Source organism: Molossus molossus, unplaced genomic scaffold, assembly GCF_014108415.1.
Source record: "Molossus molossus isolate mMolMol1 unplaced genomic scaffold, mMolMol1.p scaffold_m16_p_4, whole genome shotgun sequence".
NCBI lineage: Eukaryota > Metazoa > Chordata > Mammalia > Chiroptera > Molossidae > Molossus > Molossus molossus.
The window spans coordinates 23478243-23494513 of NW_023425377.1; the positions used below are offsets into that span (position 1 = coordinate 23478243).

General features: G+C 52.5%; 1 protein-coding gene across 1 annotated transcript; it reads left to right on the forward strand.

Annotated features, from left to right (window-relative positions):
• The first annotated feature begins 10156 nt into the window (after positions 1 to 10156).
• On the forward strand, positions 10157 to 14936 carry IL17B (interleukin 17B). Its single transcript, XM_036241403.1, has 3 exons — positions 10157 to 10241; positions 12329 to 12618; positions 14605 to 14936. The coding sequence occupies exons 1-3, from the start codon at positions 10221 to 10223 to the stop codon at positions 14834 to 14836; spliced, it is 543 nt and encodes a 180-aa protein (XP_036097296.1). The 5' UTR covers positions 10157 to 10220; the 3' UTR covers positions 14837 to 14936.
• Positions 14937 to 16271: the final 1335 nt, after the last annotated feature.

The following is a 16271-nucleotide window of genomic DNA, read 5'->3' on the forward strand; positions in this document are numbered from 1 at the left end:
ATTTTCCCCCAGGGTGGCGAGGGGTTGTGCCAATAACGACTGCTACTGCAGGGCTCAATCTGACAGAGAACCCAAGTGTCCTGTGGTCACCGTTTCACCTGCTTGCTGTGGAACACATTCACATTCTCCATCTACGTCTGAGAGGGTCATGGAACAGAGGGGAGTTCCTGGAGATACTTTCTAACCATGAGCGGCCTGGTTGATGGGATTCGGGACAGTTACTTTCATGTCCCCTCTAGGCCTTGGCCTAAGTTTTGCTTATCCATCTCTTCCCTCTGCCCCTGAGGCCCCCTCCCTGCCTTCCTGCCCCCACCCCACCCATGCCGTGCCATCTGACACTCCTCAGCCAGCCCTTAGGACTGCAGGCTGACTCCAAGCCTTTGTAAACCACCCAGGACTGTTAAACAAATCCTATAATTAGAAGCCAGGTTTCCTAAACGAAGTGAAAAATGTAACGCTACCCTGTGCTTGTTCACTGGATGCTCAACGCATGTCCCATGACCCAGAGGAGCTGTGACTTTGGGTTTCCAAGAAGCCTTAATAAGGTAATGTTTATAAAGTTCTTAACTTCACAATTCTGCTGTAATACAACTCTGCGAAACAAGGACACACCACAATTCCAAGGAGAGACCCCTTCCACCCCGTCCGCACCCCACCCTGTCCCAACAGTGAAGAATGTCATCCGTTATGGGGTGTGTAGAAAACCCCAAGGCTTGGGTTAAAAGAAGTGAGTTTTGGCCCCAAATCTGACCCTGAATTGCTGTGCGACACTGTATCAGTCTCTTTCCCTCTCTGGACTTTATTTTATTTATTTATTTATTTTATCCTCACCCGAGGACATTTTTGCATTTTTTGTTCAGACAAAACGGGAGGGAGAGAGAGGGAGAGAGAGAGAGAGAGAAACATCGATGTGAAGGGACACATCGAGTGGTTGCCACCCGCACGACCAACCAGGGCCGGGGACAAACTGCAACCGAGGTACGTGCCCTTAGCGGAAACCGAACCCGGGTCTCTCCGTACCGCAGGCCGACGCTCTAACCGCTGAGCCAAACTGGCCAGGGCTGGACTTTATTTTTTTAAATAAATCTTTATAAATTCTACAAAGTTCTATTCCAGTGTCCCTATCTAAAGAGAAGAGACGTGAGACTTGTTTGTTCTGACAGTCCCTTTATGCTCTGGCATTCTGCGGTCTGATTCTGTCTCTTTGCCCCTGGCTTTGTCTCAAGCAAGGATTCTTCTCCAAACTGGACCTCCCGTCTCTGGACTCCACAGAAGGACTTGGCAATGAAACTCGAACTGGGTAAGTCAAGTTTGGGGTTGGCAAGACACATAGATCTACCTTTCCTCCATTGGCTTTGAACCCCTAAGGACTCGTGAGATAAAATGCATAAAAAATAAAAATAAAATAAAATGTGAAAATGACTGGTGGGGAAACAAAGAAAAAAGAACCCATTCACTCTTCGAAGGAATTCAAACTGGTCAACATGAGGAAGAGGGAAAAGCAGCAGGGCGGTGCTGTCCGGAAATGGTAGCCACTGTTAAGTCAGCTTCATACTTCAACATGATGCTGACATCATAGCAGCTGACACTTACTGAGTTCTTACTATGAACCAGACTCTGCTGAGGGCTGATATCCCTCCTCTCCGTTAACCACATAGCAAATCTGCGAGGTAGGTACTTTCTCGTCATCCTCATTGTACAGATAAGAAACTGAAAGTCAAAGAGATGAAAGAATTTGCGCAAAGGAAATCAGTGGTTGGAATAGAGACTTCAGAACCCATTCTTGACCTCTATAAATCTGTTGCCTATAAACCTCTGATCCTTTGTGGAAGTGAGTGTTGTGATGAAGCTTCCATCGCTCTGTATCTCCACGTAGTTCTGATGAATAGGGCATACCCTGGCAGTCGCCTTGTGAGAAAGACACCTTCTCTGAGCTAAGCCTTTAAGATCTGGGGACTGTTTGTTACTGCAGCACAACGTGACCCCTCCTAACTGATGCTCCTTGTCATTGGACAGAGGGAGCAGCTTTGTTATGTGTATTCTCAAAGAGCAAATTTGTCACTATCAGATGAAGGAAGCAGGGAGGTGGACATTTAAAACAAGTAGAGATTAATAAAAGACTTGGGAGCATTGAATAAGAGTATCATTGAGAAACCAACAAAATGACCAATAAAGCCTGGTTGGTGTGGCTCAGTGTTTGAGCATCAACCAAGAGGTTGCTGGTTCGATTCTTGATCAGGGTTGCAGACTTGGTCCCCAGCAGGGGGTGTGCAGGAGGCAGCTGATCAATGTTTCCATCTTTCTCTAAAAATCAATAAAAACATATTTTAAAAAAAATGACCGGTAAGGTCTCATTTAGCCTGAGACTCTAAGACATGGTCTAAAAATGGAGAAGATTTGGAAGTGGTTCTGGATCGACAAGGTCAGAGCTAGCTCTGTGGTTGAGATAATGGGATAGAATGAAAGGGAATCCCAACATGGAAGACAAAAATTACAGACACAGCTATGTGATTACCAGACTGAAGAGCCAAGCCATCCCAGCTTTTTTAAGAACACACTACTGGAGAGGAAGAGATTGGGCTCATCCCAACTGTTGAAGTTTCTACGGAGCTGACTCAGAAAACATGTCCCCCTGGAACCAAGCCCTCTCACCAGACACATTTCCGTCCAGCGTAGATTTGTCCATTGAACACAGCTAGGCCATGTCAGAGACCATTTGGACGACCTTTGGCACTCTGTGTACACGCCTAATGATAGGCAGGGGCACCCACCGGTAATCAATGCCTAGTTCCAATGCTCATTTCCTAAGCGGGGGCAAAGGTTAGGGTGGATGGTGGTCAAAAGGGGCCTCTGGGCCCAGACTTCCCTCCTAGGCTCTGTCCCTTTTTCTGTGCTGTGTGACCACGAGCAGGTCATTTCCCTTTCCTGGACCTCGATTTTCTCTTTGGTAATAATCTTTATATTCACATGGGTTGATACAAGGAGTAAATAAAGTCATGGATATAAAAGTGCTTTGTAAACTGGAGAGTGTTATTCACATGCCAAGAGTATCACTCTTACCACCTGGGCAATAATCAGCAGCATTGCCTGGGTCCCCGGGCTGGGCCAGCTCTGTCTCCCAGGACCAGAAACCCCAAAACTGTCTTTTAACAGTAGAGCAGTTATAGAGACTTCTTTCCTGGGAACCAGACCTTGGAAATGGTCAGATTCCACACGAGCCATTTCTTCCTCGTTCCTCACAAATACAATATTTGTGAGAACCGACCTTCCAATGGAAATTTGGCAAGATTTCACATTCTGGAGACATTGTACCTTCCTCCACATGCCCCGAGGGCTGAGGTCATGGGCTTCCCAGGAGATCTGGCTGTTCCCAAGGATGCAGGAGGTGCAGGAGGCCGAGAGGAGAGGGGCCAGTGAGCGCCCCTGTCCCACAGGCTGGTCCTAACCTATCAGTATTGTGATGGCTGCCCTCCTCTGTAAGCATTAGTTGTCCACTGCCATATGCCCACGGCAGATGCTCGATGTGTATATCTGTGTTGAATAAAGTGAATGAATCCGCAAGAACTCTCAAGGATCCTCCTTGCCTGTACCTTGAAACTTACAGAGTTTCCTAGGCAACATACTTAAACCACCACCCAGGCAGCTTCTCAAGATCATCCCAGCAGGTTCAGACCACAGAGACAAGCTTCTGGATGGAGGCCAAGGTAGGGATGCACTGTAGCCCTAAGAGCCTGTATGTATTTGAGGCTGTTTTCTGGGGGGAGGCATGCTGAGGATGGAGGCCTTGGCTATGGCCATCAAGGCTCCTTGCTGCTTCTCCCCGCAGTGGTGGGTAGTAGGTAGCTCTCAGGGTTTCTCTGCTCCCTCAGCAAGACCTGTCCTGATCACAGTTCCCCGAGACAGGCACTGAGGAGCACATGTGTCAATAAGACATGTTGGCTGCCTGCAAGACCCTTCAAAACCATTAACAAAACGAAACACACACATACAAGACCCTGCCCACAAATTCCTGCTCACACGGATACTCAGGAAAACCAGTGCGATAAAAACAGCACCATCTACAGCAATGGCAGAGCCAATATGTAAAGCAGACTTTGGTACCATTCGTTTCTAGCTTGGTTCCGGGGAGCAGGCCTTTGAACCCAAGCTGCAAGGAAGTCCCCCACCTCCCTGGACTCCTCTCCTACAACAGCCAGAAGACATCAACCCCTTTCTTCTCCCATCCTCCACCGCCCAGGCTTCTTCTTCCAGTGGGGTCTACACTCTGGGGGTCTGAAGAGAACATTTCTCATGCTGCTTCCGCTGGAGGATGGGGCCTCCCACCCAAAATAGACACAGACCCGCCCTGCCAAAGGAGGGGCTGACAGCTCTGGGGGGAAAGCCAGAACTCTGGATCTTGTAAGTCCAGACGTCCTGTAAACTCTGACCATAGTATAAACATCCCCCGGGACGGACGGGAGGATATGTTGGTGGGCAGGGGGCCCGGCGCCTCTGTCTGCCCTGGGGATAGGCTGTTTATTCCATGTCCCTCACCAGCCCGTTGGGCTCCTGCCTGCCCCAGGTCTGGGCACATCGAGGCAGACAGGACAGCCCCATACGGGGGTCTGAGACCTTGGACAAAAGACTTAAACTGCTCAGGGCTAGAAGAAAACGACTTATTAAAGCCCAACAAGTCCAACTCGTTCCTCTCCTTGCCTCTCCCTCATGGCCTCCCAGCTGTTCTTCCGACCTCTGCTGAAACGCCTTGGATGGTGGGAGTTCACTGCTTCTCGGGGCAATCCCTTCTAGTACTGGGATTTGGCCTTAGAAAGTTCTAGAAAAGAGTGGACTAGAATTGTTCTGTGCAACCTGATTGTGCAGAGCTAAAACAATGTGTACGACAAAGTAAAGCAGGGCCATTCATGACGGGCACTGCTCTGTGACAGGCACTCACCTCGTTAAATCCCCTTCCTTTTGAGGACACATGGGCTCAGAGAGGTTAGATCACTTGCCTAAGGTAACCCAGCTATTGAATTCAAGGTTTGTGCTTTTATTTATTTTTATTTTTTATCCTCACCTGAGGACATTTTTCGATATTTTGTTCAGATAGAGTGTGTGTGTGTGGGGGGGGAGGGGGGTAGGGGGGGAGAGACATCGACGTGAAAGGGTCATATTGAGTGGCTGCCATCCACAGGACCCAACCAGGGCTGGGGACAAACTGCAACTTACAAACGTGCCCTTAGCGGGAACCGAACCCGGGTCTCTCCGGATTGCAGGCTGACGCTCTAACCGCTGAGCCAAACCGGCCAGGGCAAGGTTTGTGCTTTTAAATCTTAGTCTATACCAGGTCTTCACAATCAAAACCCAAAATAGCACATACATCCACAAAACACCATTCGATAAACAAGGCATACACAGAACCAACCAAGTTACAGTAAAAACAGCCCAAACTTGCCATATATTAAATACCAGTTGTGTGCCAGGCAAATAATAATTTTTATGATAAATCCACTGGAGCAACCCTATGAGGAAACTGAGGCTCACGGAGGTTAGAAAACGTGCACACGGTCACGTAAGAAGGGGCAGAGCAAGTGTCCGACCACCGTTTCTGAAGCGTGCAGTCGCCCACTACACCACATTGCGTCACGGGGTGAGGAGGGTGGGACCTGAGCACATGAGAGAAAATTTTTGTAGTTCTAGCGATCCCTCTCAACAACCCGAACTTTAAAATGTGGGATGTGCGTCCTTGGGGAGAAGGGACCTCCCCGTGCTGGAGGCGTCCAGCAAAGGTGCTTGGGAAGGGTACCTACGCTGCAGTCTGTGGGTGGTGGACACTGACAAGAGACTAGGCACCGTGCAGTCCATTTGCAACTCAGAAACAAACTCCGTGTTTTCAAGGCTGGATGCTGGGCAGGAGGGAGGCCCTGGCCACCCAGTCCCAGAGCATAGGCCCACCTCTTGGAATCCTACCCCAGCTCACACTTCCTTGGTTGCCCCCTGGGGGGGAAGAGTATTGGCACCTGGCCTGGGCAGAGGGTCACTGGATGTGGCAGCCCCTCTGTACATCCCAGGGGCCGCCCATTCACCAGGGCCTTTCCCTTTTTTGAGAACTGGGAGCTTGCTGGCTGGGTTTGTTCCCACCAACAGTGTTCCCGTCCAGGGAGCTTAAAATAGTGCCTCTTGGCTAGGGCTCTGGAGTGAGCAGTGAGGCAGGCATTTGTGCAAATATGGGCCTGGGAGAAGGACTCAACCCAGGAGGGTGGAGGGTGGGGTGGGCAGCATGGCAGGAGAGCCAAGACCTCCTGTGGAGGATGCGCCCTCCTGGCCACAGCCCCCCTCCATCTTGCAGCAGAGGCGCCAGCGAGTCTCCTCCTGCCTCCCCCAGCCTTACTGGGTCCACTTGGACTGGGCTTTAGACTGAAACCTGCAGGTCCTGGGCCCAGCTGAGGTTCCAGGGTGAGCCCACTGGGGACAGGGGCTCTGCATTCTTCTGCTGGTCCTATCCTTGACCCCACTTAACAATGCCCTACCTCCCTAGGAACACTCCAGAAATATCCTTGAAGGCCCAACTCAAAACTCCTTTTAAACAATAACAGTGACAATTGCAGCTGCCATTCATTGAGGGCTTCCTTTCACCAGGCATTCTAAGCGCTCTGCCATGCAGATTTCATCGGATCCTCACAACAATCCACTGACAGCCAAGTTATTATTATCTCCACTGTGCAGAAGAAACAGGCTCAGAGAAGTCACGTAACTTTCCCCAGGTAACACAGTTGTTAACTGGTAGAGGCAGGATTAAAACTCAGGTCTGGCAGCCTCTGGAATCTGAACTCTTAGCCCTTGGGTTGCACCTAGTCCTCCAGGTCCCTGCTGTTCTGGCCTCCCATTCTCCATGCCAGCATGATCATCCTGTGTGACAGACCGCTGGTTTGATTCCATGCATGAAATAGTCAATGCCTACTACGTGTCAGGAACATTGCTGGGTGCCATGCTCGCACCCTGGGAGTTCTTATGTCTCCTTGAGGACTCCTGTTTGGCTTTGGACTCAGTGATCTCCCCAACACGCAGGGTCCCGTTTGCTGGAGAATATTAGGGTACGGCTGAGGCAAGCACAGAACCCCCTCGCCGACCAAGAGACCAGCTGGACATTCCCCTCCTGCCCTGGTTGCAATGCTCTCCTCTCACTGTAGAGACCAGCATGTGCATGGACAAAACTTGCTTTGAAGCCTCTACGACTTTGGCTCCCCGAGCCTCAGTTTCCCCATTCTATATTCGGGATAAAATTAGGACCTCACCACGGGGTGGGTGGGAGGATTTCATGAAACAATGCACATGAGTGAAAGAGTTAGCACCACGTCGGCCAGTCAGTAAGTAGATGTTAAGCAACAGCTATTATTATTACTAATTGTTGTTTCCTGGCAGTCACGGTGTCCAGGTGTCAAATGCCTACGGCCCAGCACATAGTAAGTTCTCCAAGTGAACGGAATCACTCACACAGCAGACAGAAGTCCCCTCCATCCCTTACCCTGCCATCCCCACTCCCGACCAACTGTGCCATTCCTGCTCTGATGAGGTAGGTGTCCTGGGCACCGGTCCTCATTACCAATAGGGCTCCTCGGGCAGCCAGGGGCAGGCGTAGGATGGACCCACTCTCCCAGATGCCTCATTTTCAGCTCCAGGGCCCAGTCCAGAGAAAAGAAGTGGCTGGTGTGGAAGTTCCCTCAGGGTTTGCTGGGCTCTTCAGGATGTCTGGTGGTGCCACCTGGTGGTGAGTACGGCACTGCTCCTGGTCAGGCCTGCGGCAGGGGCTCTGGTGGCTCTAAGTACCACCGCCCTGTGCCCCTCACTCTCCAGCCCCTTCACCCCTTCCCTCATTCTCATGTACCGACCAACTCCCGCGTGCAAAGACTTAAGGACCCAACTTTGTTGTGGGGCAGAAGCTCCTGAAGTCCAAGCCACTAGGCCTCCCTGTCAGGCCCAGCTCTGACCTGTGGGGATAGGTCCCACTTTGGCCTGCCAGAATTCAATCTCAGGACACCCTGAAGCAGATGACCCTCCAGTAATTTTGAGAAGCCAAGGCTAGAGGAAGGGGCTTTCTTCCTGGCCTGAGCTGGCTAGGAACAGAAAACCCAATGATGGTCACTGGGCCCATCCTTGACTCCCCACAGCACCTGCGTGGGGACCCCTCAGATCTCCCTCTCCATCGGGAGGAACCTGGGGTCCCCTCCCAGACTTGCTGTTGTTAAAGTGCAGGTTGCAGGGCCTGCTGGGTCAGAGCCCCGGGGCCAGGCTGTGGACCCTGAATCCATCAGCACTGAGGCTGGAAGCTGCTATGGAGACAGACACGATGCAGACAGTGCGGTGGTCTCGGGGGTCCTGAGAGGCAGAGGAGCCCCCTGCATCCCGGTCTCTGCTATAATTTCCCGCCTTGCAGTGGCGGTAGGGTCAGCCAGCTGCTTGTCTGGGGGACCCCACTACCAGCAGCAGCAGAGGGGTGGCTGTCCCCATCCTGCGCCCCATCCCTCTGGCCATTCCACGGGTTCAAAGGACAGCGGCAGCAGGGCTGGGCCAGCCTGGGGTGGGAGTGGGGCCCTTGTCGCCTGAGGAAGTATTTTCAGAGTCCTCCTCCCTCCGGAGTTTCCAGCGATAGAATGGAGCCCTGTCTAGTATTTGACCAAATATGGTGGTATCGCTCGATGAACTCAAGCCCCAGCCAGCTTCTCAGTTATGCCGTGGAAACCTGCCCTGGACAGATTAATCTTGTGACATTCAGGAGAGCCTCGCACCCCGCGTTCTTCCCCACGGCCGATTCCTGTAAATGGCCAAGAGTGGCCCCTCGACAAGATGCTACAGTCCTCATGTCTGCTCATGGTCCCTCCTCCGCCTCCCTGGCTGGGCTACTCCCTCACAAGCGGCTGGGCTGCTCACCCGAGTGAGAGGCCTTGGCCAGCGGGGCTGGTCAGCTCAGCACGGGATTCCAGGACACGGAGACCCTGGGGTCGCCTGAGCTCACAAAACCGCCGCCACGCCTGTGAAGCCCGGAGCTGTCTCAGCCGAGAGGGTGGAAAGGAGACTGGGCTGAGCCAGGAGAACGATGCTCGCTCGAAGGCTAACTGGAACAGCTGATGTTCATACACTATTTTACAATAATTTTCCAAATAAATAGTTAGGTGTCTATTGAGCAGTTACTATGTGCCAGGCGCGGTGCCAGCTATTTAACATGGGCTATTTTACTCCTTATAACACCCTCTAAGGTGGAAGCTGTGATGATCCCGTTCGAGAGATGTGGGAATGGAGCCTCAGAAAGATTTCGGTGAGAAATGGGCCAGGCCGCTGTCGATTCCTGGGCACTACACCCATTCCACAGAGAAGGAAACTGAGGATGAGAGAGAAGCAAAGTCACAGACAGTCACATGGGGCCAGGTCCCCGGAGCGGAGACCTTCTCCACGCAAGGGGGAAACACTACCGCAGGAAGGCCTTGTAGACCCGAGACTTGGCTTGTGTGAGAACACCGATTCAGAAACACATTCCCAGCAGGCCAGACAGGCACAGAAAACATCCCAAGAAAAACAGCCCTGCACAGGACCAGGTGTGAACCCCAGCTCTGCCGTCTGTAACTCACTGTGTCATCTTGCACAAGTCCCTTCCTGCTCCAGCCTCAGTTTCCCTGCCTGTGAAGTAAGGAGGTGGAGCTCTGGTCACCAAGGGCTGTTGACTCACCTGAGACTTGCTGAGGCCAGAGCGCCTGAGTCTGTTTTCCTGGGAGATGGGGCCTGTGTCGTGCTCCTGGCCAGCACACTCTGAGAACATTTGCTCTCCTGACCAACGGACGGCCCGTCCCTCCTCTGCCCTCACCCCCTTGCCATCCCCAAAGCAAACGAAGCTGATTGTCTTAGCAGGCCCTGTGGGTGCTGGCTGGCCAGCCAGCCGCAGGCCACAGACGGAGGTGCCACCCGCCAGAGCCCCACCAGACACACAGGGCATTGTCCCTCAGTCAACAGCCCCTGGGCACCTCGGCCGGTTTCTGGCCTGCCCCCACGCCCCTCACCGCCTGCCACTGCGCCAGGCCCAACCAGCTGGGGGCCCAAGGCTCCCAGCCGATGACGAGCCCACCCACCCCCAGCAGCCCCCTGATGAGCTATAATTGCTTCGCTCCATCCTGTTGCTGCCATTCTCTCGGTGGAGGCATCTGGGGTTCCAGGCGGGCGGCAGCTGCAGGCCGACCGCCTGGCTCGTCGGGATGGACTGGCTGTGCAACCTGGTACGTGGCGCTCCCCACCCCACCCCCACCCCTTTTTAGGACCCGAGTGTTTCGGTACTTCTTTCCTATTGATTAATGTCTGCCTCTGTTTGGCTTGGAATCTGCAGAGTTCTCCCTCTGTCCTCTCCCCCAGGACTAGAGAGAAACAGACTGGCCTCACAGCCTGCAGCCATGGCCAGTAGCTCAGGCTCCTCCACCGGGCTCGGCCAGTCCACACTGAAGCCCTTTCAGGCCAAAGGCATCTGGGGAGATCCTGGCAAACTCAGTTATCAGGGTTTTTCCAAAGAATCCTTGGATCCTGAGAGCCAGGCTGTGTGACCTTGGGCAAGTCCTTCTGTGTCTCTGTTTCCCATCTGCACCACGAAAGAAGGGGGACTTCGATTCTGTTCTGGGTTTCTCTGAATGCAGAGCCAGCGTGTAAGAACACCAAGTGAGAAACAGAAGAGATGAGAAAGCCTGTTGTTAGGGAGACATTTTTCCGCATCAGAATCTAAGACCTAAAGGGAGGAATTTAGCGACTTGAATCTCTGTCATGGATTTTGCTCCAGGAATTGGCTCTGCCAAGAGGGACTATGCTGAAACTTGTTTCCAAGGGTCAAGACTCGATGGGTAGCCTGGATAAGTCAGACTCGGACCACGCGGACCGTGGGGTGAGGGACCCAGGGCAGATTCAGTGAGGAGATGAAACTTCCCCTGAAGGTTCCTGCCATCTGGCCAGCCCTGGCCCTCACCCAAATTCTGGCCCCCCGCTGCCCCTCCTCCCCTGCCCGGGTCTCTCCTGTGTGAGCCAGAGGCTTTCCCGACACTCCCGGCTCTGAGAGCAGAAGTGGATGGTGGTGGTGAGGGTGGACACGCGTGGGCGAGGAGAGGACGCGGGTGGGGCAGGCAGAGGGCTGGGGGAGGGAGGAGGAGAGCGCAAGTGTCACGAAGTCCAAGAGAGGTCCTCGGCCTCACCTGCCCATCTCCCCAGCTTCATCTCACGCCCCCTCGCCCGCACACGGTACTGCAGCCTCACCATTTCCTTTCGGCAAAGCTCTTCATCAACTCACATCTCCTTTCACACTGTTCCCCGTCTGCCTCCCTCTCATCCTTCAAACCTGCCATGCATGCACCTCAGAATGGCTCTGTGAGACCCCCTCCACGGCCACCGGGCTAAGCAGGTGGCCCTGTTCATCTCTAGCCGTGAGCTACACGGTGCCACCATCACCCTGGTCTCTAGTGAGATTTAAGTGTTTGTTTTCTTGTTCACCAGCTGTTCTTTCTCCCAGACTGAGCTACAGAAGGCAGGGATGGTAACAGCCATTCATTCACTCAGACAGGGGGATAAGGCAGTGTGTGGAAACTGACGCCGTACCTGCTTAGTGGGGGACAGTCATAGAAAAGAATCACACATATGGACTGTAGGACTGTAGTCATGCGAGAGGCATGCGCTGTTGTGAGCCCAAGAAGGTCCACTGAGGCATCCCCAAGGAAGTGACACTAGAGGGTGAGGAGAGGCAGGACTCGGCGTGTAGTGGGCTGTGCAAAGTCCCTGTGGCAGGGAGCATGGTGAGAGGAAGGGACTGAGAGAAGGCCAGAAGCTCAGGCCCAGGAAGGTGACTTGATTAGATTTGCATTTCAAACAGCTGTTCTTAGCTCAGGTGTGGAGAATTGATTGGAAGGAGCCAGGGGGGATTTGGGGAAATGAGGTAGGAGACTGTTGAGCTGCTCAGGGAAGTGAGGATAGTGGTGCAGATAGAGAGAAGTGGATGGGTGGAGAGATTTTATTTTCAAAGCATCAAGTTAGACTTAATTTATAAGTAATAACATTTAGAAAAGATCCACCCCTGGTCCTTAAAAACCTCTCCATCAATTGAAACGGGTGGGAACATATTTAAAAGGTGCAATAGACAGGGCTTAGCGATGAGTGTGTTGCATAAAAGTGCTGGCACACATGCTGGTGGGCTGGAGGGGCCAGGACAGGGCATGGCAGGCCAGAGTCACCCACATAGAGCCTTTCCTCTTCCCTCTCCTCTCTCCGGGCCTTGAATCTTGGCCCAGAGGGAGTCTTGGCTCTCACACCTTTGACCTGCGACCTTCCTCTTCAGCTGTTTCTTCTCACCATCTCCATCTTCCTGGGGCTGGGCCAGCCCAGGAACCCCAAAAGCAAGAGGAAGGGGCAAGGGCGGCCTGGAACCCTGGCCCCTGGGCCTCATCAGGTGCCACTGGACCTGGTATCTCGGGCGAAGCCATATGCCCGCATGGAGGAATATGAGAGAAACCTTGGGGACATGGTGGCCCAGCTGAGGAACAGCTCCGAGCCAGTGAGGAGGAAGTGTGAGGTCAACCTGCAGCTGTGGCTGTCTAACAAGAGAAGTCTGTCACCATGGGGCTACAGGTAGGCCAGGCTGGGTAGCCATGGGCAAGCTGTGCTGTGTGTGGAGGGTGGGGGGTGGGGGAAACACCTTGCCCACTATCCCCATCATTGTAACAGTTAAGACCTTGGATGCAGAGGCCTGAACACCTGGGAAGGAATCCTGGCTCTGCTTCTTACTTACTTTGCTGTGTGGCTTTGGGCAAGTTGCTGAGCCTCTATGAACTTCAGTTTCCTCAACTGTAAATGGAGGTGACAGTAGTACCTACTTCAACGGCTGGTTATTAAATAAGATAGCCATGCACAGCCCTGCCGTTATTGTTTTCCGAGTCCCGGCTGAAGCGCCTTCGAGGCCTTCCCTGAATGTCCCTTCCTCCAACTCGGGGTGTCTTGTATTCACTTCTCAGTTACAGCATGTCCAGGTGGTCTTGAGTTGACTGTGTCCATATCTGTCTCATGCTGGATTAGGACCCTCCCAATGCATTAGAATCATCTACGGAGTCTTAGGCTCCATTCTATCAAAACCTCCAGGGCTGGGGCCCAGAAAGTGGGATTTATACATCTCCATGTGGTTAGGATGCTCAGCTAGGTTTGGTGGTCACGACCTGCTGCCCCTAGATGACGGGCAGTGTCTTGCCATGGTTGTAGCTCCACGTCCTAGCACAGCACCTGGCACGCAGAAGAAGCTACATGTGTATGTGTTGAATGAACAATGAAGAAACAGACTAACCCTGAAGGGTCCTCACTCACAAACCCAGGCCACACAACTGATGTCCTGAGACTCCAGAATTACATGTTCAGTAGAACTGTCTGTGATGATGTGAAGTCCAACCAGCCTCATGTGGCTGTTGAGCACCTGAAGTGTGGCCAGTGCAACTGGGGAGCTAATTTTGATTAATTTTTTTTTCTTTATTGATATTAGAGAGAGAGAAGAAGTGAGAGGGAAAGAGAGAGAGAAACATCAATGAGAGAGAACATTGATTGGCCGCCTCCTGCATGCCCCCACTGGGGATCGGACCCACAACCTGGGCATGTGCCCTGGCCAGGAATCGAACCAGCGACCTCTCGTGCATGAGTTGACGCTCAACCACTGAGCCACACTGGCCGGGTTTGATTAATTTAAATAGCCACACGTGGCTAGTGGCTACCATAGCTGGAATGTGACAATTGCAGAGATTGCAATAAAGATCCTCCAGAGCTGGGCCTCTCACTGTACTGTGCCCTTGACTTTCTTGGGAAACTTATAAAAATGCAGGTTCTGATTCAAGAGGTGGTAGTGGTGGTGGTGGTGGGGGAGAGATTCGACATTTCTAACAAGTTCCCAGGTGATCCTCACGCTGCAGGTCCACAAGTCAAGTTCACCCCCCACATTTAGCAGATGAGGAAACACAGTGAGAACAAGGTCACAATCAAGTTCCTATACTTGCAGCTGTAAGAGGGAACTCCTCTGTGCTGTCCATCAGTAAACACCCAATGTCAAGGGCAGACTCACTCATGTGGTCCGCGGGTGAAATACATTTGTTGCATCAATAGAAATTAAGTCAGAATAGACTCCAGGCCTCCTGACTCCTCTTCCAGTGGGAACTAGGCATAAATATTTTAATATATGACTTCCTGTGGATTAAGTTTCTCAAGACTATAAAAACAAGGGGGAGAGGTGGGAAGACAGAGTGTCCTTAGCTTCTCGGGGACCCCACAGCACCATGTAGTATTAAGATTAAGGATCTTGCGGGATGAAAGAAGGAAATTAGGTGACTGACTGGTGACCTTGAACCTGGATAACCCCGGGATGCCTGACTTGCCTTCAAGATTTCTTTTCTCACCTGGAATACGGAGTTGACTACTTCCCTTCCTATGGCATAGCACAGTCTTCCTGTGGGAACGAAAACCCCGGGTTAGGAAAAGCAGGGGCGGGGGCGGGGGGCATGGGGCGGGGGCGCCACTTTGCCACCCTGGCCCCAACACACCAGCAGCAGCAGCAGCCCTGCGTTCTCTCCTGCCTTCCTGCAGCATCAACCACGACCCCAGCCGGATCCCTGCGGACCTGCCAGAGGCGCGGTGCCTGTGTCTGGGCTGCGTGAACCCCTTCACCATGCAGGAGGACCGCAGCATGGTGAGCGTGCCGGTGTTCAGCCAAGTGCCCGTGCGCCGCCGCCTCTGCCCGCTGCCGCCGCGCACCGGGCCCTGCCGCCAGCGCACGGTCATGGAGACCCTCGCCGTGGGCTGCACCTGCATCTTCTGAACCGGCCGGCCCAGAACCTGCGGACAGCTGGAGACCGCCTTCCCGCACCCCTAAGCGACACGAGGCCAAATGAAAAGTAAACGCTGTCTTTCTAAAGCAAGGCCTTGGGTTTGCTCCTTGTGGCTCTACGGCCAACACCAGGGTGGGGGTAGGAGGTTTCTGGGAGGTAGATTTCAGATCAGTATAAAGGAGGACTTGCCATCACTCAGAGTTCTCCAACACTGAAATAGATTATTTAAAAAATACTGCATTTATTCCTACCATTTAGGACAGTCACAGACTTCCTTTAATTTGGGCTTATAAACCTTATTTCAGCCATGTTATTGGAGCTTGGTTGGCATAAACCTCTGTAGGAGTGACCAAGTGTTAACTATCCCCAATTATGTCCAGGGCCACTGCAAACAATCTCTTTGGAAGCAGTGAGCTCCCTGTCTCTACAAGCGTCCAGCTAAGGCTGGGATTCTCAAGAATAATTTGAAGCAAATTCCTGCTCTAGGTGGAATAAGGTCTCTTTCAACTCAGATTCTCTGCAGGTCAGCCTTAGGCCTGGAGAAGGGCCTCTGGGTTGCCAAAGAGCAGGGGTTTTTAACCTGGGTCGTTGAGCCCCTGAACTTGTCACCTGGAAATGCATTAATTCTGGTCTGGGGGTCTCTGGCTTTGAATAAACACTCAAGAGTTGAGAAGCATCAACACAGATCATTCTTTTATCCAGCCTTACCCACGGGGATGCTGGTTAGATGGTTTGCTGACATCAGTGGTTCTCAGACTTTAGCTTGTACCAGAATCACCCGGAGGGCTTATTCAAACACAGATTGCTGGGCCTCACACGCAGCAGCTCTGATTCTGTAGATTTGAGGTGGGGGCTCAGACTTGCATTTTTTTTTTTTTTTTTTTTAATCCTCACCCGAGGACATTTTTCCATTTTTTCGTTCAGGTAGAGTGGGAGGGAGAGAGAGGAACAGAGAGAGAGAGAAACATCGATGTGAAAGGGACACATCGAGTGGCTGCCACCCGCACAACCAACCAGGGCCGGGGACAAACTGCAACCAAAGTACGTGCCCTTAGCGGGAACCGAACCCGGGTCTCTCCGGACCGCAGGCCGACGCTCTAACCGCTGAGCCAAACCGGCCAGGGCCAGACTTGCATTTTTAACGTGGTATTTCCTGCTGCTGGTCGGAACCACTGGTTTATATCAAGACACTTTGCGGATCAAAAATGCAGGGTGGATTGACTTGCTCTAAAGCTCCTGCTGGCTTCTGCCCCCTAGATGCTAATTCCCACCCACCCATAAGCCCCTTGCAACTCAATCTTCCCCCTGCCCTTCTAGCCCCTGCAACAAATCCTAAATCAGCTGCTCTTGGGTCTAAAAATACCTGTCCTCCCCCAGGACAGCTGAGGGGCTCAGGCTATTTTCTGAGAGTAAGAATAGCTGGCA